Source organism: Chlorocebus sabaeus, chromosome 9, assembly GCF_047675955.1.
Source record: "Chlorocebus sabaeus isolate Y175 chromosome 9, mChlSab1.0.hap1, whole genome shotgun sequence".
In the NCBI taxonomy this organism is placed as follows: domain Eukaryota; kingdom Metazoa; phylum Chordata; class Mammalia; order Primates; family Cercopithecidae; genus Chlorocebus; species Chlorocebus sabaeus.
The window spans coordinates 67,692,124-67,711,975 of NC_132912.1; the positions used below are offsets into that span (position 1 = coordinate 67,692,124).

Below are 19,852 nucleotides of genomic sequence, written 5' to 3' on the forward strand. Positions count from 1 at the left end.
CCAGCACTTTGGAAGGCCAAGGTGGGCAGATCACCTGACGTCAGGAGTTTGAGACCAGCCTGGCCAACATGGTGAAACCCCATCTCTATTAAAAATACAAAAAATTAGCCAGGTCTGGGGATGGGTGCCTGTAATCGTAGCTACTTGGGAGGCTGAGGCAGGAGAATCACCTGAACCCAGGAGGCAGAGGTTGCAGTAGGCTGAGATCGTGCCACTGCACTCCAGGCTGGGGAACAGAGTGAGACTCTATCTCAAAAAAAAAAAAAAAGAAAAGAAAAAAACGCTATTCTCTCAAGAACTCAATTATAAACTCATTAACTACTGTATCTGAGAAAAAAAAAATTGTTTACAATTAAATATATTTATAAGTAAATGGATGACTATTAATATATTGTTAATAACTATTAAAATACAATGGAAAAGCCTATATTACGTTAAACACAGCTAGAATCTTTTTATGTATCCAAGAAGTCTCTGCCTATGAGATTTAGGAACTTATTCTTTCAGAACCATGCTCTCATCTCCCCTCTGTCACAATTGGATTAAATGGATCTTTCCTGAGAGCTGAGACACATCCACACTTAACAGCAGCACACTGGCTGCCCCAGCAAAGGAGCAAATGACTCATAGCACCTGCTGGTTTGAACTCAACCCTTGTACTACATTAGCTCTTATGACCTACTGGAATCAAAATCAGAAATCAGGAAAACAAACAACATGCAAAATATAAATAGGAATACGAGTGAGAAGTCAGAAAGAAATATAGAAATAAAAATCACAATTCTGAAGCTTCATTGTTCAAGACATTCCAACAAAACTGACAAATAAGTTCAATTTTGGAAAACCATTTCTAATAGTATATTCCAGTCATTTCACTATTAACAAATTATGGGGCTTCCTATCTTGAGATAATGGAAGAGTCAGGTTCACACTAGAAGTGAGAAGATCATGAAGATGACACTCTTTTTTTTTTTTTTTTTTTTTTTTGAGACAGAGTCTCGCTCTGTTGCCAGGCTGGAGTGCAGTGCCGTGATCTTGGCTCACTGCAATCTCCGCCTCCCAGGTTCAAGCAATTCCCCTGCCTCAGCCACCCAAGTAGCTGGGACTACAGGCGCACCCCACCACGCCCGGCTAACTTTTTATATTTTAGTAGAGACGAGGTTTCACCAAGTTGGCCAGATGATCTCCACCTCCTGACCTTGTGATCAGCCCACCTCAGCCTCCCAAAGTGCTGGGATTACAGGCGTGAGCCACTGCGCGATGGCACTCTTTTTACAGCTGGCCACAGAACAGTAAGCAAGAGAGCTATTAACCAACACACAGTTAAGGAGAAAAGGCAATGACTGATAGGATCATAAGAGAAGAAAATAACAATCTTAATTTTCAGCTGGACATGGTGGCTCATGCCTGTAATCCCGGCACTTTGGGAGGCTGAGGCGGGCATATCACTTGAGGTCAGGAGTTCGAGACCAGTTGGCAACCACGGTGAAACCCCATCTCTACTAAAAATACAAAAATTAGCCAGGCATGGTGGTGCGCACCTGTAATCCCAGCTACTCAGGAGAATCGCTGGAACTCAGGAGGCACAGGTTGCAGTGAGCCAAGATCACACCACTGAATGCCAGCCTGGTCTCAAAAAAAAAAAGAAAAAAAAAAATCTTAATATTCTTCATTGGTTAACTTTATATACCAAGCCTACTTTTAGAGGAAAGAGGCTGAATAATCACATACTCCTAAAGCAGTACCCCTGGAAAAAGTCAGACTTTGGGAACATAAGAAGTTGGCTTTCTTTAAAATGGAAAATGTTTCTCTGTTTCATAAACAAGGAAGGCCTAAAACACTACTCCAAGGAAGACCATTAAAATGCTGGATTCACCTAGAACTAAAATTAACATTTTTAAGCTGGAATTCAAAGGAAAAAAAGCACATACATAGTCTGACTTTTATCGCTTTTCCAATTCCCAATACAAGATTTTTTAAATCCTATTTGATGCAATACAATTTAATGAGATTCCAGTTGTGCTAAATATAATTCCAAATGTTACTTTTAAAGTGCATTGAAAGGAATGGTCTAGCACAAATTCGAATATATGAACTTCACAGTAATGTAAACTGGTCATTCCAGCCTTTTCTTTTTTGAAGATTAGTCACTAGTAGTCAAAAAAATGTTAAGGTACATTACACCTAGTCTCTCTCAATTCATAGTTTCTACTTCAGTAACTTATGATTTACTATACATCTATAATATATAGCGCATCACTGTGGCATGACATTTAAACCACAATGTTCACACTGTATAAGTGCACATAGCTATGTGTCTTCCCATATATACTCAAATATGTTTTTGGCTCTAGTTGAATATAATAATGAGAAGAGTGTCCTAATAATCGTATAAACAAAAGAATTGGAGCCTTTAAAAAAAAAAAAAACACACACACACGAGCATTTTGACCAGTAGAAAAGGAACAGGAGGATATCCCACACAGAAAGATGTGAACAAAGTCAGAGAACCATAAGGCACATCTCAGGAATCTAGCACAGCAAAAGGCTCCGTGCAAAAAGGAAAGGAGAAAAAAATAGCCTAGAAGGCTAGGCTGAGTTCAACCATCAAGGGCTTTCAATACCAAAGTTCACAGATTTTAAGCTTCATTCTCCAGGCAACAGTCAACAGAAGATTTTAAGCAGAAGGAGTGACCATTATAAACGGTGCCAAATACGGCATTTCCACAGATAAGAAACTGTAAATTTTACATAACATTTCCTTTGGCTTTGCTATTTATAACTCTTAACTATTAAAATACGGGCTGGCTGGGTGCAGTGGCTCACCCCTGTAATCCCAGCACTTTGGGAGGCCGAGGGTGGATCACGAGGTCAGGAGATCAAGATCATCCTGGCTAACACGGTGAAACCCCGTCTCTACTAAAAATACAAAAAATTAGCCAGGTGTGGTGGCAGGAGCCTATAGTCCCAGCTACTCGGGAGGCTGGGGCAGGAGAATGGTGTGAACCTGGGAGGAGGAGTTTGCAGTGAGCCGAGATTGCGCCACTGCACTCCAGCCTGCGTGACAGAGCGAGACTGTCTCAAAAAATATAATATAATATAATATAATATAATATAATATAATATAATATAATATAATTAAAATAAAATATAAAATAAAATAAAATAAAATAAAATAATAAATAAAAAATAATAAAATAAAATAAAATACGGGCTGAGATGTCAACATCATGGCTATCAGCACTCAACATTTCTTTTCTCAAGACAATTAAAAATCCACATTTCCTTGCTTAGCATAAACTTTCTAGAAAGGCTCTTTGTCTTTCTGCCCCATTTTATCTAAAATAAATAGCACAAACCAGAGGAAAAGAGTCTTTTCTAACATTTGTTCAATCTAAAAGCTAAATCCAGCATGTAGGATATACTTACTTTATTGCTATACATGATTGGCTCTCTTCTTCACTCCAGGAGGCTATTTTTGATTTGTTGGACGTATAAGCAAGGAGGAAAGAGTGGGAACAATTTCTCAGAGCCCCCAGGATACTTATTCATATAAGTTTACTCCAACTTCCCCTTCACTTTTCCCAAATAAATTCTTCTTGATTACTATAATTATTAGTTTTGTTATATTAACAGAATTTGAAAGCTTTTTCCAGTGGTTTTTACTTAGACTGTAACTCTGTTCCCAGTGTCCAGTCTAGGTTTTCTCATTTGTTTAAAATATTTATCCAGCTGCATTAACTCTCAAAAGCCTGTAAGTCCTAAAGACTACTAAAGCAGCAATTGTACCTAAAGATAACCCCAACAATACCACTGCTCATCCCTGCTCCCATGCCAACTTAAAAGCAGAAAGAATATGGAGTTCCTAGGAATATAATAAACATCTTGTTGCCCTGGTGCCTACACAGCTCACTCTTGAACTTCAAGTCAAAGGTAAGAAACAGAAAAAGGGGAAACAGGCCGGGCGTGGTGGCTCACACCTGAAATCCCAGCACTTTGGGAGTTGGAGGGGGGAGGATCACTTAAGGCCATGAGTTCAAGACCAGCCTGACCAACATGGTGAAACCCCATCTCTAATAAAAACACAAAAATTAGCCAGGCATAGTGGTGCGCACCTGCAGTCCCAGCTACTCAGGAGGTGAGGCACAAGAATCACTTGAACCTAGGAGGCGGAAGTTGCAGTGAGCTGAGATCGCACCACATTGATCCAGCCCAGGCAACAGAGCGAGATACCATCTCCAAAAAAAAAAAAAAAGAAAGAAAAGGGAAGAAAAAGGGAAAATAACACCAACTTTCCTTCTAAGGAATTCATATACGGCTGCTTCCCTTACCCCTCCCTTTACATTTTAAATTATCGATCCATTACAACTAGACTATATGCTATTTTAAAGTCCAGGGCCCAGGCCTAGTAATGGGCATTTTACACAGAAGGTACAGAATAATAATTTTTTGAAACAAGTATTTCTTGAATTAAGGTTTCTGCTCATCTATTATTACCACTTTTATTCCTATAATGTTAAAGTTTCTGCTATTAACATTAGTGACTTCTGTTCTTTCTTCCCGACCTCAAAGACACTAACATATCCAAGAATGAAAACTCATGACTGGAGAGTCTGAACTACACAACTACTATGGTACCAACAACTACTACAGTATCAAACTGAAGTTTAGAGAAAGTAAGTTTAGAGTCATATTAAAGAAAAATGTTTGTGGCCATTTAGAGTTTAAACCACAATTCATATGCCCCACATGCTTCACTAACAAGACTAGAAAGCTTTTGGGAACACTGTAGTGAAGTATAAACAGTCTTACATAAACTTTTTTTAAACATTGAAAGTGACCAGACTGTGAAAGCTCTTTTAGCAAATGCTAACACATTTTTCCTAGCACTACCATCTCAAACACCAAACAGCTTTATGGTGACAGCAAGCGGCAATGTCCAAGATTGTCCACCATTTAGACTGCTAAATACCTGGCCCAAAAAATCATCAAAAGGGCACTATTGAGCTAAGGCAAAGGAAGCATATTAATACATCTCTTTACTGACAAAATGTTATAGATTTTTTAAGTACATGAGAGAAACACAGCATTTAAGTAATCAAAATCCTAAGCAAACATTTACTAAGATAATAATGGCAGGAGGAGGTGTGGCTCAGTTTTTGTTTACGATCTATTTACTAAAGCAGCTTAGCAACATTTATCCTAAACATATCCAGAAGGCAAGTGTTGGTCATAATCCTTCTTTCCCAATAAGCATAAAGGGCCAACCCTTGGTCTCTGGGGGATATAAAAGAACCATCTGGGGAAAAACAAAAGATGTCTGGGTTAGAAGGAAATATTTTCCTAAGAATGCAACAATTTTTTCCACTCTCATTTTCTTTTAGGACTAAGCCTTTAGACAAGGGTACTAGGCAGCAGCAGTTAGGGCATTACTGTTTAATTATCTGATAATCCAAACCTTGGAGCTGAAGGTAAATCTGAGCACGCAGAATGATCTGTAACAGCCCAGCTAACTTTCACTGTCACCAGCCAGATCAACTACAGAAAAGAATAAAGGCTCATGAAGCAAATCAGTCTTCCAATGGCAAAAAAGTCCATATATCCAATGTCCATGAATATGCAAATCTGCCAGTACAAAGGGTTTTAAACACTTAAATTGTTTATACTAATTTACTAAGTTACTTTTGAAAAATTTTTAAGTATTAATTTGTGTTGATTTACAAAACAAGAATTTTTTTTTTTGCACCAATGTCACTAGCCAAGAAACAAGTGCTTACAACTGTTTTAATAGAGCAATATATACTCATTGTAGAAACTAAAATTAAATAAAGAAGTACGTAACATGGGAAATGACAGTCTCCTATCCCATCCCCTAGAGACAACCACTATTAACACTTTAAACCCCAGTATTCTGCAACGTTCTGTGATTACAAAATATTAATATCAAGGTTGAAAATCCACAAAGATATTCTATATAATTAGGCACCTTTTCCACTCCTATACCCAACTAGTGAAACTAAAATAGTCTACAATGTCCCTGCCAAGTGTTCATCCAGCTTCTGCTTGAACAAATCCTGTGATACAGATCTGATTACCTCGCAAGGCAGTCCACTCTACCTTACAACAGCTTTATTTTAATACTAAGTGGCTAGTTACCTTCCCATTAGATCATTCTGGTTTCTCTCTTGAATATGCCTTTGTTTTTAAATGTTTACCATTAAAGTAAGGTACCTAGACATGAACACAATACTTTGGGACAACCATAGTCCTCATTCTGGACACCACGCTTCTATGAATAGAGCCCAGATCGCACTGTGGACTCATGATGAACATGCTGTCAAGTGAAACCCTCCAGGTATTTTTCATATTACCTGCTATTAAACCACATCACATCCATTTACAATAACATTAACTTTTTAAATCATATATGGGATTTTGCACTTATCAATGTTGAATACGTTTTAATCAATTAAGTCAATTCTTTCAGTCTGATAACTATTTTCAATCTCTAGTCTGAAAAAAAAACCCAAGACACTTTAATAATACAACTTATTTTCATTGCCAATTCCAGGTCGTATATGGATTTGCAAAGCAAGTCTAAATATTCTATCCATGTCATTAATAAAAATGCTGAACACTGAAATACTACTCAGCTATCAAAAAAAAAAAATTCTGATACATGATACAACATAGACGATTTTTTTTTTTTTTTTTTTTTTTTTTAAAGACAATCTCACTCTGTCACCCAGCCTGCACTGCAGTGGCCTGATCACAGCTCACTGAAACCTCAACCTTCTGAGCTCAGGCAATACAGCCTCAGCCTCCCTAGTAGCTGGGACTACAGGTGTGCACCACCACACCCAATTAATTTTTTTTTAATTATTTGTAGAGACGGGGTCATGCCTATAATGCCAATACTTTGGGAGGTCGAGGCGGGAGAATAGCTTGAGCCAGGAGTTCAAGACTAGCCTGGGCAACATAGTGAGACCTGTCTCTACAAAAAAAAAATAAAATGTTATTAGCTAGGCATGGTGTCACACGCCTTTGGTCCTAGCTACTTGGGAGGCTGAGGTGGGAGGACTGCTTGAGTCTAGGAAGTCAAAGCTGCAGTGAGCCATGATCAGGCCACCAAGCTCTAGCCTGGGCAACATAGTGAGACCTGTCTCTACAAAAAAAAATAAAATGTTATTAGCTAGGCATGGTGTCACACGCCTTTGGTCCTAGCTACTTGGGAGGCTGAGGTGGGAGGACTGCTTGAGTCTAGGAAGTCAAAGCTGCAGTGAGCCATGATCAGGCCACCAAGCTCCAGCCTGGGTGACAGAGTGACTCTGTCTCAAAAAACAGTTATTGTTTATAAGGAAATTATTAAAACCTTGGTTCACTATCCAATATCTTAACTTTAAATTTTTAAATATTTCAAAATTAGTAAGTATTACAATGCCTAAAGCACAGTGCAGTCCAACAGAATATGTAAGCCACATATATAATTTTAACTAGGCCAGTAGTCACATTCATAAGATAAAATTAATTTTAATAACATTTTACTTAATACAATATACAGGAAATATTATTGCAACATATAAATAATCCAATGTGTATTTTATACTTGCAGTACATAGCAGTTTGGACCATACACACCTCAAGTCACATGTGGCCAGTGACTAAATGTCCATTTTAGATCTCAGTGAAGCAAGGAAGAATTTCTTTCTTTCTTTTTTAGAAACAGGATCTTGCTGCATCACCCAGGCAGGAGTGCAGTGGCTCGATCATGGCCCACTGCAGCCTCGAACTCCTGGCCTCAAGGGATCCTCCTGCCTCAGCCTCCCAAAGTGCTCACACAACCACACCCAATCAGGAATTTCTTTTGTAGTATTCATCAGTTTTTATAGACTCTGCTTCTAGTTCTTACTTATAATTTCCAGTTAACATAATTATTATTTACTTCTGAGGAATTTTTCTTTCCTTCTTGGACCACATTCCCTTTAAAGTTTCTGTTAACAGACTCCTACTATAATTTTCTGAATTTTAAAAAAATTACTTTTGAAATAATTTTTCCAAATTTTCTCCAATAAGCATATTGTACCATCATAATAAAAAGTTAATTCTTTAAAACAAACAAAAAAAGCAGGCCCAGGTTTACTGTATCTACCTTCTGTGAAATTAAATTACCAGAAAGGCTTGTCAAGACTGAGTAGATGCGGTAAATTAAGCTATATAAAATTATCTAAATTTTCCTTAAAAAAAAACATACATATATATGTGTGTGTATTTGAAACATATATATCAGGTATCATCAACAGAGTACTCATTATGTGCCAAGCACTGCCCTAAATGCTTTTCACATGTTGGTTCATTTTATCTTCACAACAACCTTACAAGATTTCCCTTTTGTTAGATATGGGGGTCTGGCTGTGTTGCCCAGGTAGGACTCGAATTCCTGGACTCAAGCAATCCTCCTGCCTCAGTACAAGATAGTTTTTTTGTTGTTGTTGTTTTTGAGACAGACAGAGTCTCACCCTGTCACCCAGGCTGGAGTGCAGTGGCACGATCTCAGCTCACTGCAACCTCTACCTCCCAGGTTCAAGCAACTCTGCTGCCTCGGCCTCCCAAGTAACTGGGATTACAAGCACGCGCCACCACACCCTGCTAATTTTTGTATCTTTAGTAGAGATGGGGTTTCACCATGTTGGCCAGGCTGGTCTTGAACTCCTGACCTCGTGATCCACCCTCCTCGGCCTTCCAAAGTGCTGAGATTACAGGCGTGAGCCACCACGCACAGCCTCAAGGTATATTTAACCCATCCCATTTTACAGATGAAGACTGAATTTTACAGAGATTAATTCCCTTGTCCAAGGTCACTCAAAGAGGAAAGGGAGAGTTAAAATTTGATCTGAAATTCAGTCTCGCACCAAAACCTGTGCTTTTTCCAACCTTCTCTACCTTTCTTTCAGCACTATTACTTTCTTCCATTTAATATTAATCTGACATAAATGCTCTTACTGAAAGATTATGTTAACCTCACTAAATGTAGAAAAAGCACTCAAAAGGGCCATTTTCATCTCATGGATGCTCTCGCCTATCATTTAATCATGGTAAGAATATATTCAGTAGCTTTCATTTGCTGCTACAAAAGTTGGTACACCATAGCTACATGATCTAGTTAAACTAATTAGGAATTCTTTAAACCCAAATTCCTGGTGAGGAAAGGTAAAACAAATACATAATCAAAATGTTATGTACAAAACCTTACAAAACTAAGCACAGGTGTTTCTTATATTCCTGATGAGGAAGCGTGCTTAAGGAGCATACCAGAAACCAAGGGCAGTTTGACACACTCAGAAGTTATAGATTACCTGCTCAATCAAATTCCCACAGGAATTCTAGAGCTTTAATTCGGTTCACCAGATCCTATCATGTTTGATCTACATTAGCAGTGCTTTATAATTTCTTTCACATATCTGTCTGTTCGCATCAACAGTCTCCATCTCATTTTCTTAAGAATTATATTTTAATCTCTTGCTGACCAGCATTTAAAATAACTGAAGGACACTGAAAAGGGCACAAAACTGCCTTGTTTGAAAAAATATTCTACGAGTTATCAAATAGATGAACTAAATGAATAGATGCCAGATTCATAATGAATTAAAAAGGAGCTTTAAAAAGGCATCCTTACTCTTACAACAACAGAAAGACAACCCAATTTAAAAATGGGCTAAAGTGCTGAATAGGTATTTCTCCAAAGACACACTGAACATCATCTGTCATTATGGAAAGCAAAGCAAAACCACAATGAGATGCCACTTCACATCCACTAGGATGGCTTAAAAAAAAAAAGACATGAACAAGTGCTGACAAGGATACAGGGCAATTGGAACCCTCATACATTGTTAGTGGGATTAAAAAATGGTAGAGCCACTTTGGGAAATGTTAATAGTTTAGCAGTTCCTCAACAAGTTAACCATAGGATTACCCTGTCTCAGCAATTCTACTTAAAGGTATATACCCAAGAGAAATAAAAATATTTGTCCAAATATTTGTCCAACCCGTACACAAATGTTCATAACAGCATTATTCATAATAGTAAAAAAAAACCACCCAAATGTCTATAAACTGATGAATGGATATTTATATCATTATTGTTTAGCAATAAACAGGAATAAAATGTCAAAACATCCTACAACATGAATGAACCCCAAAAACATTATGTTAAGTCAAAGAAATTAGTCACAAAAGGCCAAGTATTATATGATTCCATTCAAATGAAATGTCCAGAAGAGGAAAATCTATAGAAATAAGAAAGATTAGTGATGGCCACAGGTTGGGTATAGAGAGGAATAGACAGTGATTGCTAAACATGGGTTGTTGGGTTTTTCTTTTTTTTTTCCTGCAGTGATGGAAACATTCTGGAATCAGATATTAGTGATAGTCACAGTTGCAGAATTCTGTGACTACTTTAAAACCATTGAATTGTGGCCGGGCGCAGTAGCTCAAGCCTGTAATCCCAGCACTTTGGGAGGCCGAGACGGGCGGATCACGAGGTCAGGAGATCGAGACCATCCTGGCTAACACAGTAAAACCCGTCTCTACTAAAAATACAAAAAAAAAACTAGCCGGGCGAGGTGGTGGGCGCCTGTAGTCCCAGCTACTCAGGAGGCTGAGGCGGAGAATGGCGTGAACCCGGGAGGCGGAGCTTGCAGTAAGCTGAGATCCGGCCACTGCACTCTAGCCTGGGTGACAGAGCCAGACTCCGTCTCAAAAAAAAAAAAAAAAAAAAAAAACCACTGAATTGTATACTTTAAAAGGGTGAATGTTATGCTATGTGAACTGGATCTCAATAAAGCCGCTGCTTTAAAAAAGGAGATTCCTACTCTTTGACACTGAAGTTAAGGACAGCTACAGCTTTCCAATATCCATTCCTTGGGCACTCAGTGGCAAGATATCTACAATAAAAGGATCTAAATCTGAACAAGTGGAGTTAGCGTCCATTTTCTCACAGGCTTGATCTCTACACATCTTTTTTTTTTTTTTTTCTGGCCACTTAAAAAGAATGAGGCAGCCAGGTGTTGTGGCTCACACCTATAATCCAGTGCTTTGGGAGGCTGAGGATCACTTGAGACCAATTCAAAACCAGCCTGGCCAATATAGTGAGACCACATCCCTACTAAGAAGAATTTTTTTAAAAAAATTAACTAGGGCCGGGTGTGATGGCTCACGCCTGTAATCCCAACACTTTGGGAGGCCAAGGCAGGTGGATCCCTTGAGCCTAGGAGTTTGAGACTAGCCCGGACAACATGGCGAAACTCCATCTCTCTAAAAATAATAATAATTTTTTAAAAACCGACTGGCTTAAGGCTAATCAGAACTCACACCTGAAACCTTCAGAAATCATACTGCTGGTGCACAATGGGGAAAAGTTGTTGCAGAATCAACCACTGCATGGCTCACAGTGCATTGCTGCATACTTAATCTGATCTTACAAAAGAAGTATTAGAAAGATCCAAATGATACACACATGGGAAAAGGGATTTTGTCTTCTCATTTTAAAACTATGTTAAAGCTTTCTGCCTATTTAGGATAAAGAGGTCATATTCAGAGACTGTTGACATGTATGCATTCTCAGCAAAACATCTACAGGGTGTGGTCATCAGATATTATTTAAAAGGACCAATAAGCCAGGCGTGGTTGCTCACACCTGTAATCCCAGCACTTTGGGAGGCCGAGGCGGGCACATCACCTGAAGTCAGGAGTTCGAGACCAGCCTGGGCAACATGGTGAAACCCCATATCTACTAAAAATATAAAAATTAGCTGGGCATGGTGGCACGTGCCTGTAATCCCAGCTACCCAGGAGGCTGAGGCAGGAGAATCGCCTGAACCTGGGAAGCGGATAGGTGCTGCACTCTAGCCTAGGTGACAGAGTGAGACTCTGTCTCAAAAAAAAAAAAAGGACCAATAGGAGAACAAATTTTAAAAGAATGCTAAAGGCTGGGCATGGTGGCTCATACCTGTAATCCCAGCACTTTGGGAGGTCAAGGCAAGTGGATTACTTTAGGTCAGGAGTTCGATACCAGCCTGGCCAACATGGTGAAACCCCATCTCTACTCAAAATACAAAAAATTAGCCAGGTGTGGTGGTGAACACCTGTAGTCCCAGCTACTAGGGAGGCAGAGGCAGGAGAATCACTTGAACTCCGGAGGCAGAGGTTAACGGTGAGCCAAGATCACACCACTGCACTCCCGCCTGGATGACACAGCCAGACACTGTCTCAAAAAAAAAAAAAAAAGAATGCTGAAGAGAGACACAGCAATAGTTCTTAAGCACAGGTGATATTTGGTAAAGTCTAAAGACATTTTTGGCTATCAGCTAGGGAGGGAAGCGCTACCCGCACCTAGCGGATAGAGGCCAGGGATGCTACTAAACATCTTACAATGCACAAGAGAGCCTCTCAACCACAAAGAATGATCTGAAACAAAGTATCAGACATGCCAAGGTTGAGTAACTCTGAGTACTACCACCGAGAGTCCTGTCAGTGCATCTAAAGTCCAAATACTACTCCACAGTATGAAAGTATTAATCTATCTGTTCTAGTGTGAGAAGCTGAGTTTCGCAAATGAAAAACAGTGAGCAAAAAGCAGAAACCACTTTAATCAGAGTGGTTACTGTTCTAACATTCCAAAAGCAAATTTATCTCATGTGTTTGTGGGACTCATTGCTTTTTTAAAAGGAATATAAAAAGCAGTTTCCTTTTTTTCTCTTTTGAGGCAGAGTCTTGCTCTGTCACCTAGGCTGGAGTGCAGTGACGCAATCTCAGCTCATGGCAGCCTCTGCTTCCTAGGTTCAAGTAATTCTCCTGCCTCAGCCTCCCGAGTAGCTGGGATTACAGGCGCATGCCACCATGCCCAGCTAAATTTTTTTTGTATTTTTAGTAGAGATAGCGTTTCTCCGTGTTGGTCAGGCTGGTCTCGAACTCCTGACCTCAGGTGATCCACCCACCTTGGCTTCCCAAAGTGCTGGGATTACAGGCATGAACCACCGCGGCTGGCCTAAAATACAGTTTTCTATCACTTTACTATATAATGCTATTCTTTAATAGGAAAGATCTATCAGTGTACATTTAGGTTTAGAGCCTTTTGGTATTTTGAAGCAGTCCTAAAAGCTAGCACAATACAAGTAACTGCAACCATAATACACTGTTCCTGGATACCAAGGTAAGAAGAATGAAGAAGCAATTCTTTTCAAGGCCCACCAGATTTGGACACTAGAATAAAAACAGGCTTCATTCCTCTACTCACTAGAAACATGGTCTTTCTAGTATTTATCTTTGCTAGATCCCTCATGCTATTCTCCTCCTAAACAAATATACAAATAATTTTAGTCCCTCCATGGTATCCAATAGTTCATGGGGTTTAATAACACAGGAATGCCTTTCTTATCCATATACCTATAATTTCATCCCTACTCTCAACAAGTCATTCTCAGAGTAGGAAAGGAAATAAGCGGAGTGTCCTCAAACTTATGTTAAAACACAACCTTCTCCCCAGTGTTATCTCATACTATACTCCCTCTCACTCCCACACTCCCACCACATTAGCCATCCTGCTACTCTTTCCTGTTGTAAGTATAAGACCATATAATATCCATGTCCTAAACCCCCAACCCAATCTTAAACCAGGGGCTTTTCGCTTGTTCCCTCTACTGAAATACTCTTCACCCATATCTTTTTTTTTTAATGTAATACTGTTTATTTAACTTCAAAAACATTTCAGCATTCTAAACATACAAAAAAAAAATAACAGAACGTTGCAAATCATGTTTAAGTACAGGAGGTTCTTAAACTTTCACTGATGCAGTGGCTCTTTGCTTTGCTGACAATGAAGAGTTCTACAGTTTGTTTAAAAACAAACAGTTTAAAAACTATCGCACTTAAAAAAAAAAAAATTATCATGCCAGCTGACCCCTCCTTTGTCCACAGCTAAGATGGCAGCAGAATGCTATGTCACTATATACAGAAACAAGACAACCTGAAGCTAAATGGATGCCCCCTGCAGAGTCGACAGGTTCAGCCTCACAGTGCACACCCTGAGCTACAGCCTCTCCAAAAGGCATCTTCCCCACAGCCTCAACGCCGAGCAAGGAGCATCAAGAGTTTGTCTCGATTGTTTTGTTCTTTTTACAAACTATAGATATATACAGTTGAAAACTCAGGATTTCTAGCCAATAACCACAGTTAACACCACCTTACAAACTAAAAAAAAAAAAAAGCCAGAAACATCTTTAAATGCCTTGTCACACCAACAGCAAAGTGCACAGAGTGAGGAGAACAAGAAGAGGGTCTTTTCATTTTAAAAATGTTTGGAAATACGTACAACTTTGATACAGTTTCGGGGTGCTCCAGACACCCATGGCCACTTCATGTAAACCAATGACAATTTCTAGAGCACTTTGAGAGACTACAATATGATCATGATCAAATTTTGTAATTAAACCTAGTGAGGGCAACAGACACTTCTCAAATAAGAGATGTGTCAATTATCGTGCTCCCCTACTCTAAGTATTCACAAGGAGACAGATAAACAGTTTCTTTATTCATCCTCCTCCTCCTCCTCCTCTTCTTCTTCCTCCTCCTCTTCTTCATCTTCCTCTTCCACCTTTTTCCAGGCAACTTTAGTAGGACCCTTTGCACCATCAAACTTTCCTTTTGACTTACAGTCAGCAACATCCTTCTCATACTTCTCCTTCAGCTTTGCTGCCTTAGTGATGTAAGGCTGCTTTTCACTGTCATTTAAATTCTTCCACATCTCACCCAGCTTTTTTGCCACGTCTCCAATAGAGATGCCGGGGTTTGTGGATTTGATCTTGGGGCGGAATTCTGAACAGAACAGGAAGAATCCAGATGGCGGCCTTTTGGGAGCATTAGGATCCTTCTTCTTCTTGCCTCCCTTAGCTGGTCCATAATCCTTCATTTCCCGATCATAGCGCACTTTATCCGCCTTTGCCATTTCATCAAATTTAGATTTCTCTTTCCCAGACATCATCTTCCACCTCTCAGAGCACTTATTGGAAACTTCTGCAAAATTGACAGGGACCTCTGGGTTTTTCTTCTTATGTTCTTCTCTGCACATCTGCACAAAGAAGGCATAAGCAGACATCTTGCCCTTTGGTTTCTTGAGGTCACCTTTAGCCATCCTGACTGTATTGTTCCTCTTCACCCGTATCTTTACATGGATTTCTCCTTGTCATATATGTCTCAGCTTAAGTATCATGAACTTAGAGAAATCTTCTCTGACTACTCAAATCTAAATTAATCCTCCAATCACTCCACTGTATCAAATTTCCCATAGTTTATTAATAATCAACTAGTTAAGTATTCAGTACCTTTAAACAGCCTTTCTTGTTTGGCGAATTTCTCATCCCTTAAATCCTACCTCCTCAAAATAAAAGTCAGAAATTCAGTTACCCATCCTCTCTTGCAAACCGGGAGCAGGTAATTGACCTATATTATGCCAATAAAACACATTCACATGATATTCATTAGGAGGCAAGTGATATAATGGAGACGCCATGTGAAATCCATTCTAAAGAACATTTCAGAGTTATATCAGCATTCTTTCAGAAGCAGAAATAGCAGAGGTCCTAGCAGTGACATCTCACACTCAGCACAGACAGTTACAAGTTCTAATACCTATTCCCAGTGGCAAAAGCAGTAGTCTCCAATGATTTGGTCCAGTGGTATAATTTGGGCATTTTTCCTAGCTAAGTAGACGCCAAGACTAATTCTCTGGCATCCGTGAAGATTCTGTGAGCTATCTTATAAGATTTAAAAAAAAATTTTTTTTTTTAATTCTGCTTAAACTACTGGGCTTTGCCGTTTCAACTAAGAGCTCTGATTCATTCTTCATACATTTTTTCATCAGATTCTTACTGATATTTTCTTGTTAATTATTTATTAGCTGTCTCTCCCCACAAGAATATAAAACTTCTTAAGGACAGGGACATTATCTGTCGTGTTCATTCCTATAAACCCAATATTTAGCATAGTGCTTCCCATACAAGAGGCACTCAAAAAAAACTTCCTACTGCTACACAAATACATACTCGGGAACCAATACAAAGAATTCAAAGTATCAGTACTCTAGGAGTTAAGAGATAAAAAGGATCAATGTGGTCTAGAGAAAGCAAAGAGGCTTCATGAAGGCGGTGACACTTGAGTGGAGTACTGAAAAGACAGATTGTAATCAGGAATGTAGAAAGGCAGAGATGTATCTTCGAAGGGATAAAACAAATGTCTGGTGCTAGGAATGAATGCAGCAGGCAGAGAGTAAAGTGGGATTAGGGAAAAGTATGTTGGGCTCGATAGGAGATATTATCAGACATGCAAGATGAGCAAGATTATGAATGGCTCTGAATGCTAGGCTTGGGGAATGTTCCATTTGATGATGTTTCAAGAACACTAATCCTCAATGAGTATTTTCATCTGTTCTTTATTCTAGATGTTATCTGCTGTGTAAAACTACAGCAGCTACCCACACGTTCTCTACAGCATTCCCTCTCTGAGCACTGGTGCTCTATATTTATCTGTTCAAGCTGAGAGACTACAAGAGGAAGAGATTCCTATAATTAATCCTCTTGCAACCAAGTGGATACTCACTTTAAAGATAAAAATCTATTGCCAAAATGGCCTTTATTTTCCAACCACCATCCCCAAAGCCATACATTAAAATTCATCTCAACTCAATTTACCTTCTAGTCTATTAGAATAATTTCCAGATACTAGGCTGAGGTGGGAGGATCCTTTGATCCCAGGAGTACAAGACCAGCCTGGCAACAAAGCAAGATCCTATCTTAAATTATATAAATATAAAAAACAGATAGGATAATCATGCAAGTATGAGGAAAAATATGGAAGGATATATATATGACATGGTTATCTTGGAGCAAAATGGGAAGGAGAGAGAACCAGGCAAGAAAGGAGGAAAGAAATTTGATTTTAGTTATATGAAAGGCAATATGTATGAACATATAGATTAATTTTTTTTTTTTTGAGACAGAGTTTCACTCCTGTTGCCTAGGCTGGAGCATAATGGCGTGATCTTGGCTCACTGCAACCTCCGCCTCCTGGGTTCAAGCAATTCTCCTGCCTCAGTCTCCTGAGTAGCTGAGATTACAGGTGCCCACCACCACGCCCAACTAATTTTTGTATTTTAGTAGAGACAGGGTTTCACCATGTTGGTCAGGCTGGTCTCGAACTCCTGACATCAGGTGATCCACCCACCTCAGCCTCCCAAAGTGTTGGGATTACAGGCGTGAGCCACCGCCCCTGGCTTACATTTCATTTAAAATATTTTTTAAACGAAAATAGTATTAGCCAGGCACAATGGCTCACAACTGTAATCCCAACACTTTCAGAGGCCCAGGTGGGAGGATTACTTAAGATCAGGAGTTAGAGACCAGCTTAGGCAACGTAGTAGGACTCCATCTCTATAAAAAAGTTTTTAAATTAGCCAGGTGTGGGGCAGGCGCAGTGGCTCACGCCTGTAATCCCAGCACTGTGGAGGCCAAGGCAGGTGGATCACGATGTCAGGATATTGCAACCATCCTGGATAACACAGTGAAACCCCATTTCTACTAAAAAAGACAAAAAATTAGCCGGACGTGGTGGCGGGCGCCTGTAGTCCCAGCTACTCGGGAGGCTGAGATAGGAGAATGGTGTGAACCCAGGAGGTGGAGCTTGCAGTGAGCCAAGATCGCACCACTGCACTCCAGCTGGGCGACAGAGTGAAACTCCATCTCAAAAGAAAAAAAAAAATTGGCCAGGTGTGGTGGTGTGTGTATGTAGACCCAGCTACTTGGAGAGGCCGAGGTGGGAGGATTCCCTACACCCAGGAAGTCAAGGCTCAGGAGAGTAAGCCATGCTCACACCACTGCACTATAGCCTGGATGACCACATGAGACCTTGTTTCAAAAAAATAAAAAAGAAACACAGTATGAAAGTTATTAAAAACCAGCTAATCCAACCATCCAGATGCCCCCAAAGATTCACTTATTCAACACTAAGTGCTTATTTTGTGCAATGAACTGGGAAAAAGGTTGGCATCTCCTTTCCAATAAAAAAATCGAATACAAATAATCCATCTATTCCAAAGGATTTCCATTCCATTTTGAAGCTGATCTAATGAGAGAAAATTCTTCCATATGCTGAGCTGTAATTTGCTTCTCCATAAAGAAAAAGAATGAATCTAATTTAACCTTCATCCACATAGTTGTCTTCAAATATCTTCAAGACTAGTACCGTGTTTACTTGGCAACATTTACAGGTAGTTCCCTACTTTCATATGTAACACAGCCCTTTAAATGTGCCTAAGAGTTGAATGTCCAGATTCAGACTTAAGGGACTTAAAATGTTAAAAAGTGACAAACTTGGGCGGGGGGTGGGGGTAGAAATGCAGCTAAAATTACAAAGGATTAGTTTCCCTAATATACAAAGAACTCCCACAAATTACAAAGAAAAAACCAACATCTCTACAAGAGTTAAGGAACATGAGTTTTAGTTCACAGCAAAGGGAAAGACAGTACTTTTAAAAGATGCTCAATTTCACTTATACAAGAAAAACATATTAAAGCTTCATTGAGATACCATTTTTTCACCAGTCAGAAAGTTTAGTACCACATTGTGTTGGCAAAGACGTAAGCAGATAGTAATTCTAATACATTCTACTTTAAGGAATACATTCTATAAACTCATACACAAGCAATGATGAATGCACAAGGTTATTCACCATAGCAATGCAAATAACTGTAAAAGACTGGAAACAACATACATGTGTAACAGGGAATTGATTTTTTAAAAGTATACTATATCTTCTATATTAAAGAATCATAAACTATTTCTTAACATTCTTGATGAGCAAATCTAGAGACAAAAGGATGGGCTTTCCAGTGACCTTAGAAGAATCTGACAGTTTGTGTTAAAAGTTCTCGAAGATACCATCTGAAACAGATGAACTTCTAAGGATGTTCTGAATAGCATTATTACAATTTGTGGCTGTTACCTGTGAGTGTAGAAGAACACAGTCAGGGAGGTAACCTAATCTATTTGCAGAGCAACAAACTACAAAAGTCATCAGGTGAAAATGAGGAAAGAATGTTTACCTTTAAAATTCTCAAATGTGCTAGCAAAAGCAGGTTGCAAGAACAAATACTGATAGAGCCACTCTGGAATATTATGCTGCCATTAAATATGTATGACAAGTCTGTTAAATATTTTGTATAATGCTGAGCAAAAAAAGCAAAATATAGTTACATGGGTTTTTTTCTTCCTTGAGTCATCTTCAATGGTAAGTTATACGGTTTTATGTTGTATATAAAGATGACCTATTCTTTTATCAAAGCAAGATGAATTCCATTAAAAAATGTCTAGAAGGAAATACATAAAAATGTTAACAATGGTTGTCTCTGAGTAGCACTTCTTTCTTCCATTTTTCTGTACATCTCAATTTTCTATGATAAAATATTTAGTACTTTTAAAACAGAATTTTTTTAAAAATGAATGATTCTGAATATGTTAGAAAAAATAAGAATCATAGCATCATATATATGAACAGAAAACTAAGTTTATTAATTTAATCTCTGTTCTGACAAATTTGGTAATTTTTAAAAACTCAACTGCAAAAAAAAGACTAGAAAATAAACATTTTCTTTTTTTTAAGATGGAATCTCACTCTGTCAACCAGGCTGGAGTACACTGGCCCAATCTTGGCTCACTGCAAACTCCGCCTCCCAGGTTCACACCATTCTCCTGCCTCAGCCTCCCGAGTTGCTGGGACTACAGGCGCCCGCCACCACAACTGACTAAT

At 39.0% G+C, this 19,852-nt stretch overlaps 2 protein-coding genes across 2 annotated transcripts in view; both read right to left on the reverse strand.

Moving 5' to 3' along the window:
* MCU (mitochondrial calcium uniporter) overlaps positions 1-19,852 on the reverse strand; it is a 214,206-nt gene that overhangs the window by 162,511 nt on the left and 31,843 nt on the right. The window lies entirely within an intron of this gene.
* Positions 6,745-17,258, reverse strand: LOC103216019 (high mobility group protein B3). The gene has a single exon (XM_073019065.1). The coding sequence runs from the start codon at positions 15,182-15,184 to the stop codon at positions 14,582-14,584; it is 603 nt and encodes a 200-aa protein (XP_072875166.1). The 5' UTR covers positions 15,185-17,258; the 3' UTR covers positions 6,745-14,581.

Excerpts from the sequence above, each read along its gene's own strand:
- LOC103216019 (XM_073019065.1), bottom strand. The coding sequence starts at position 15,184 with ATGGCTAAAGGTGACCTCAAGAAACCAAAGGGCAAGATGTCTGCTTAT.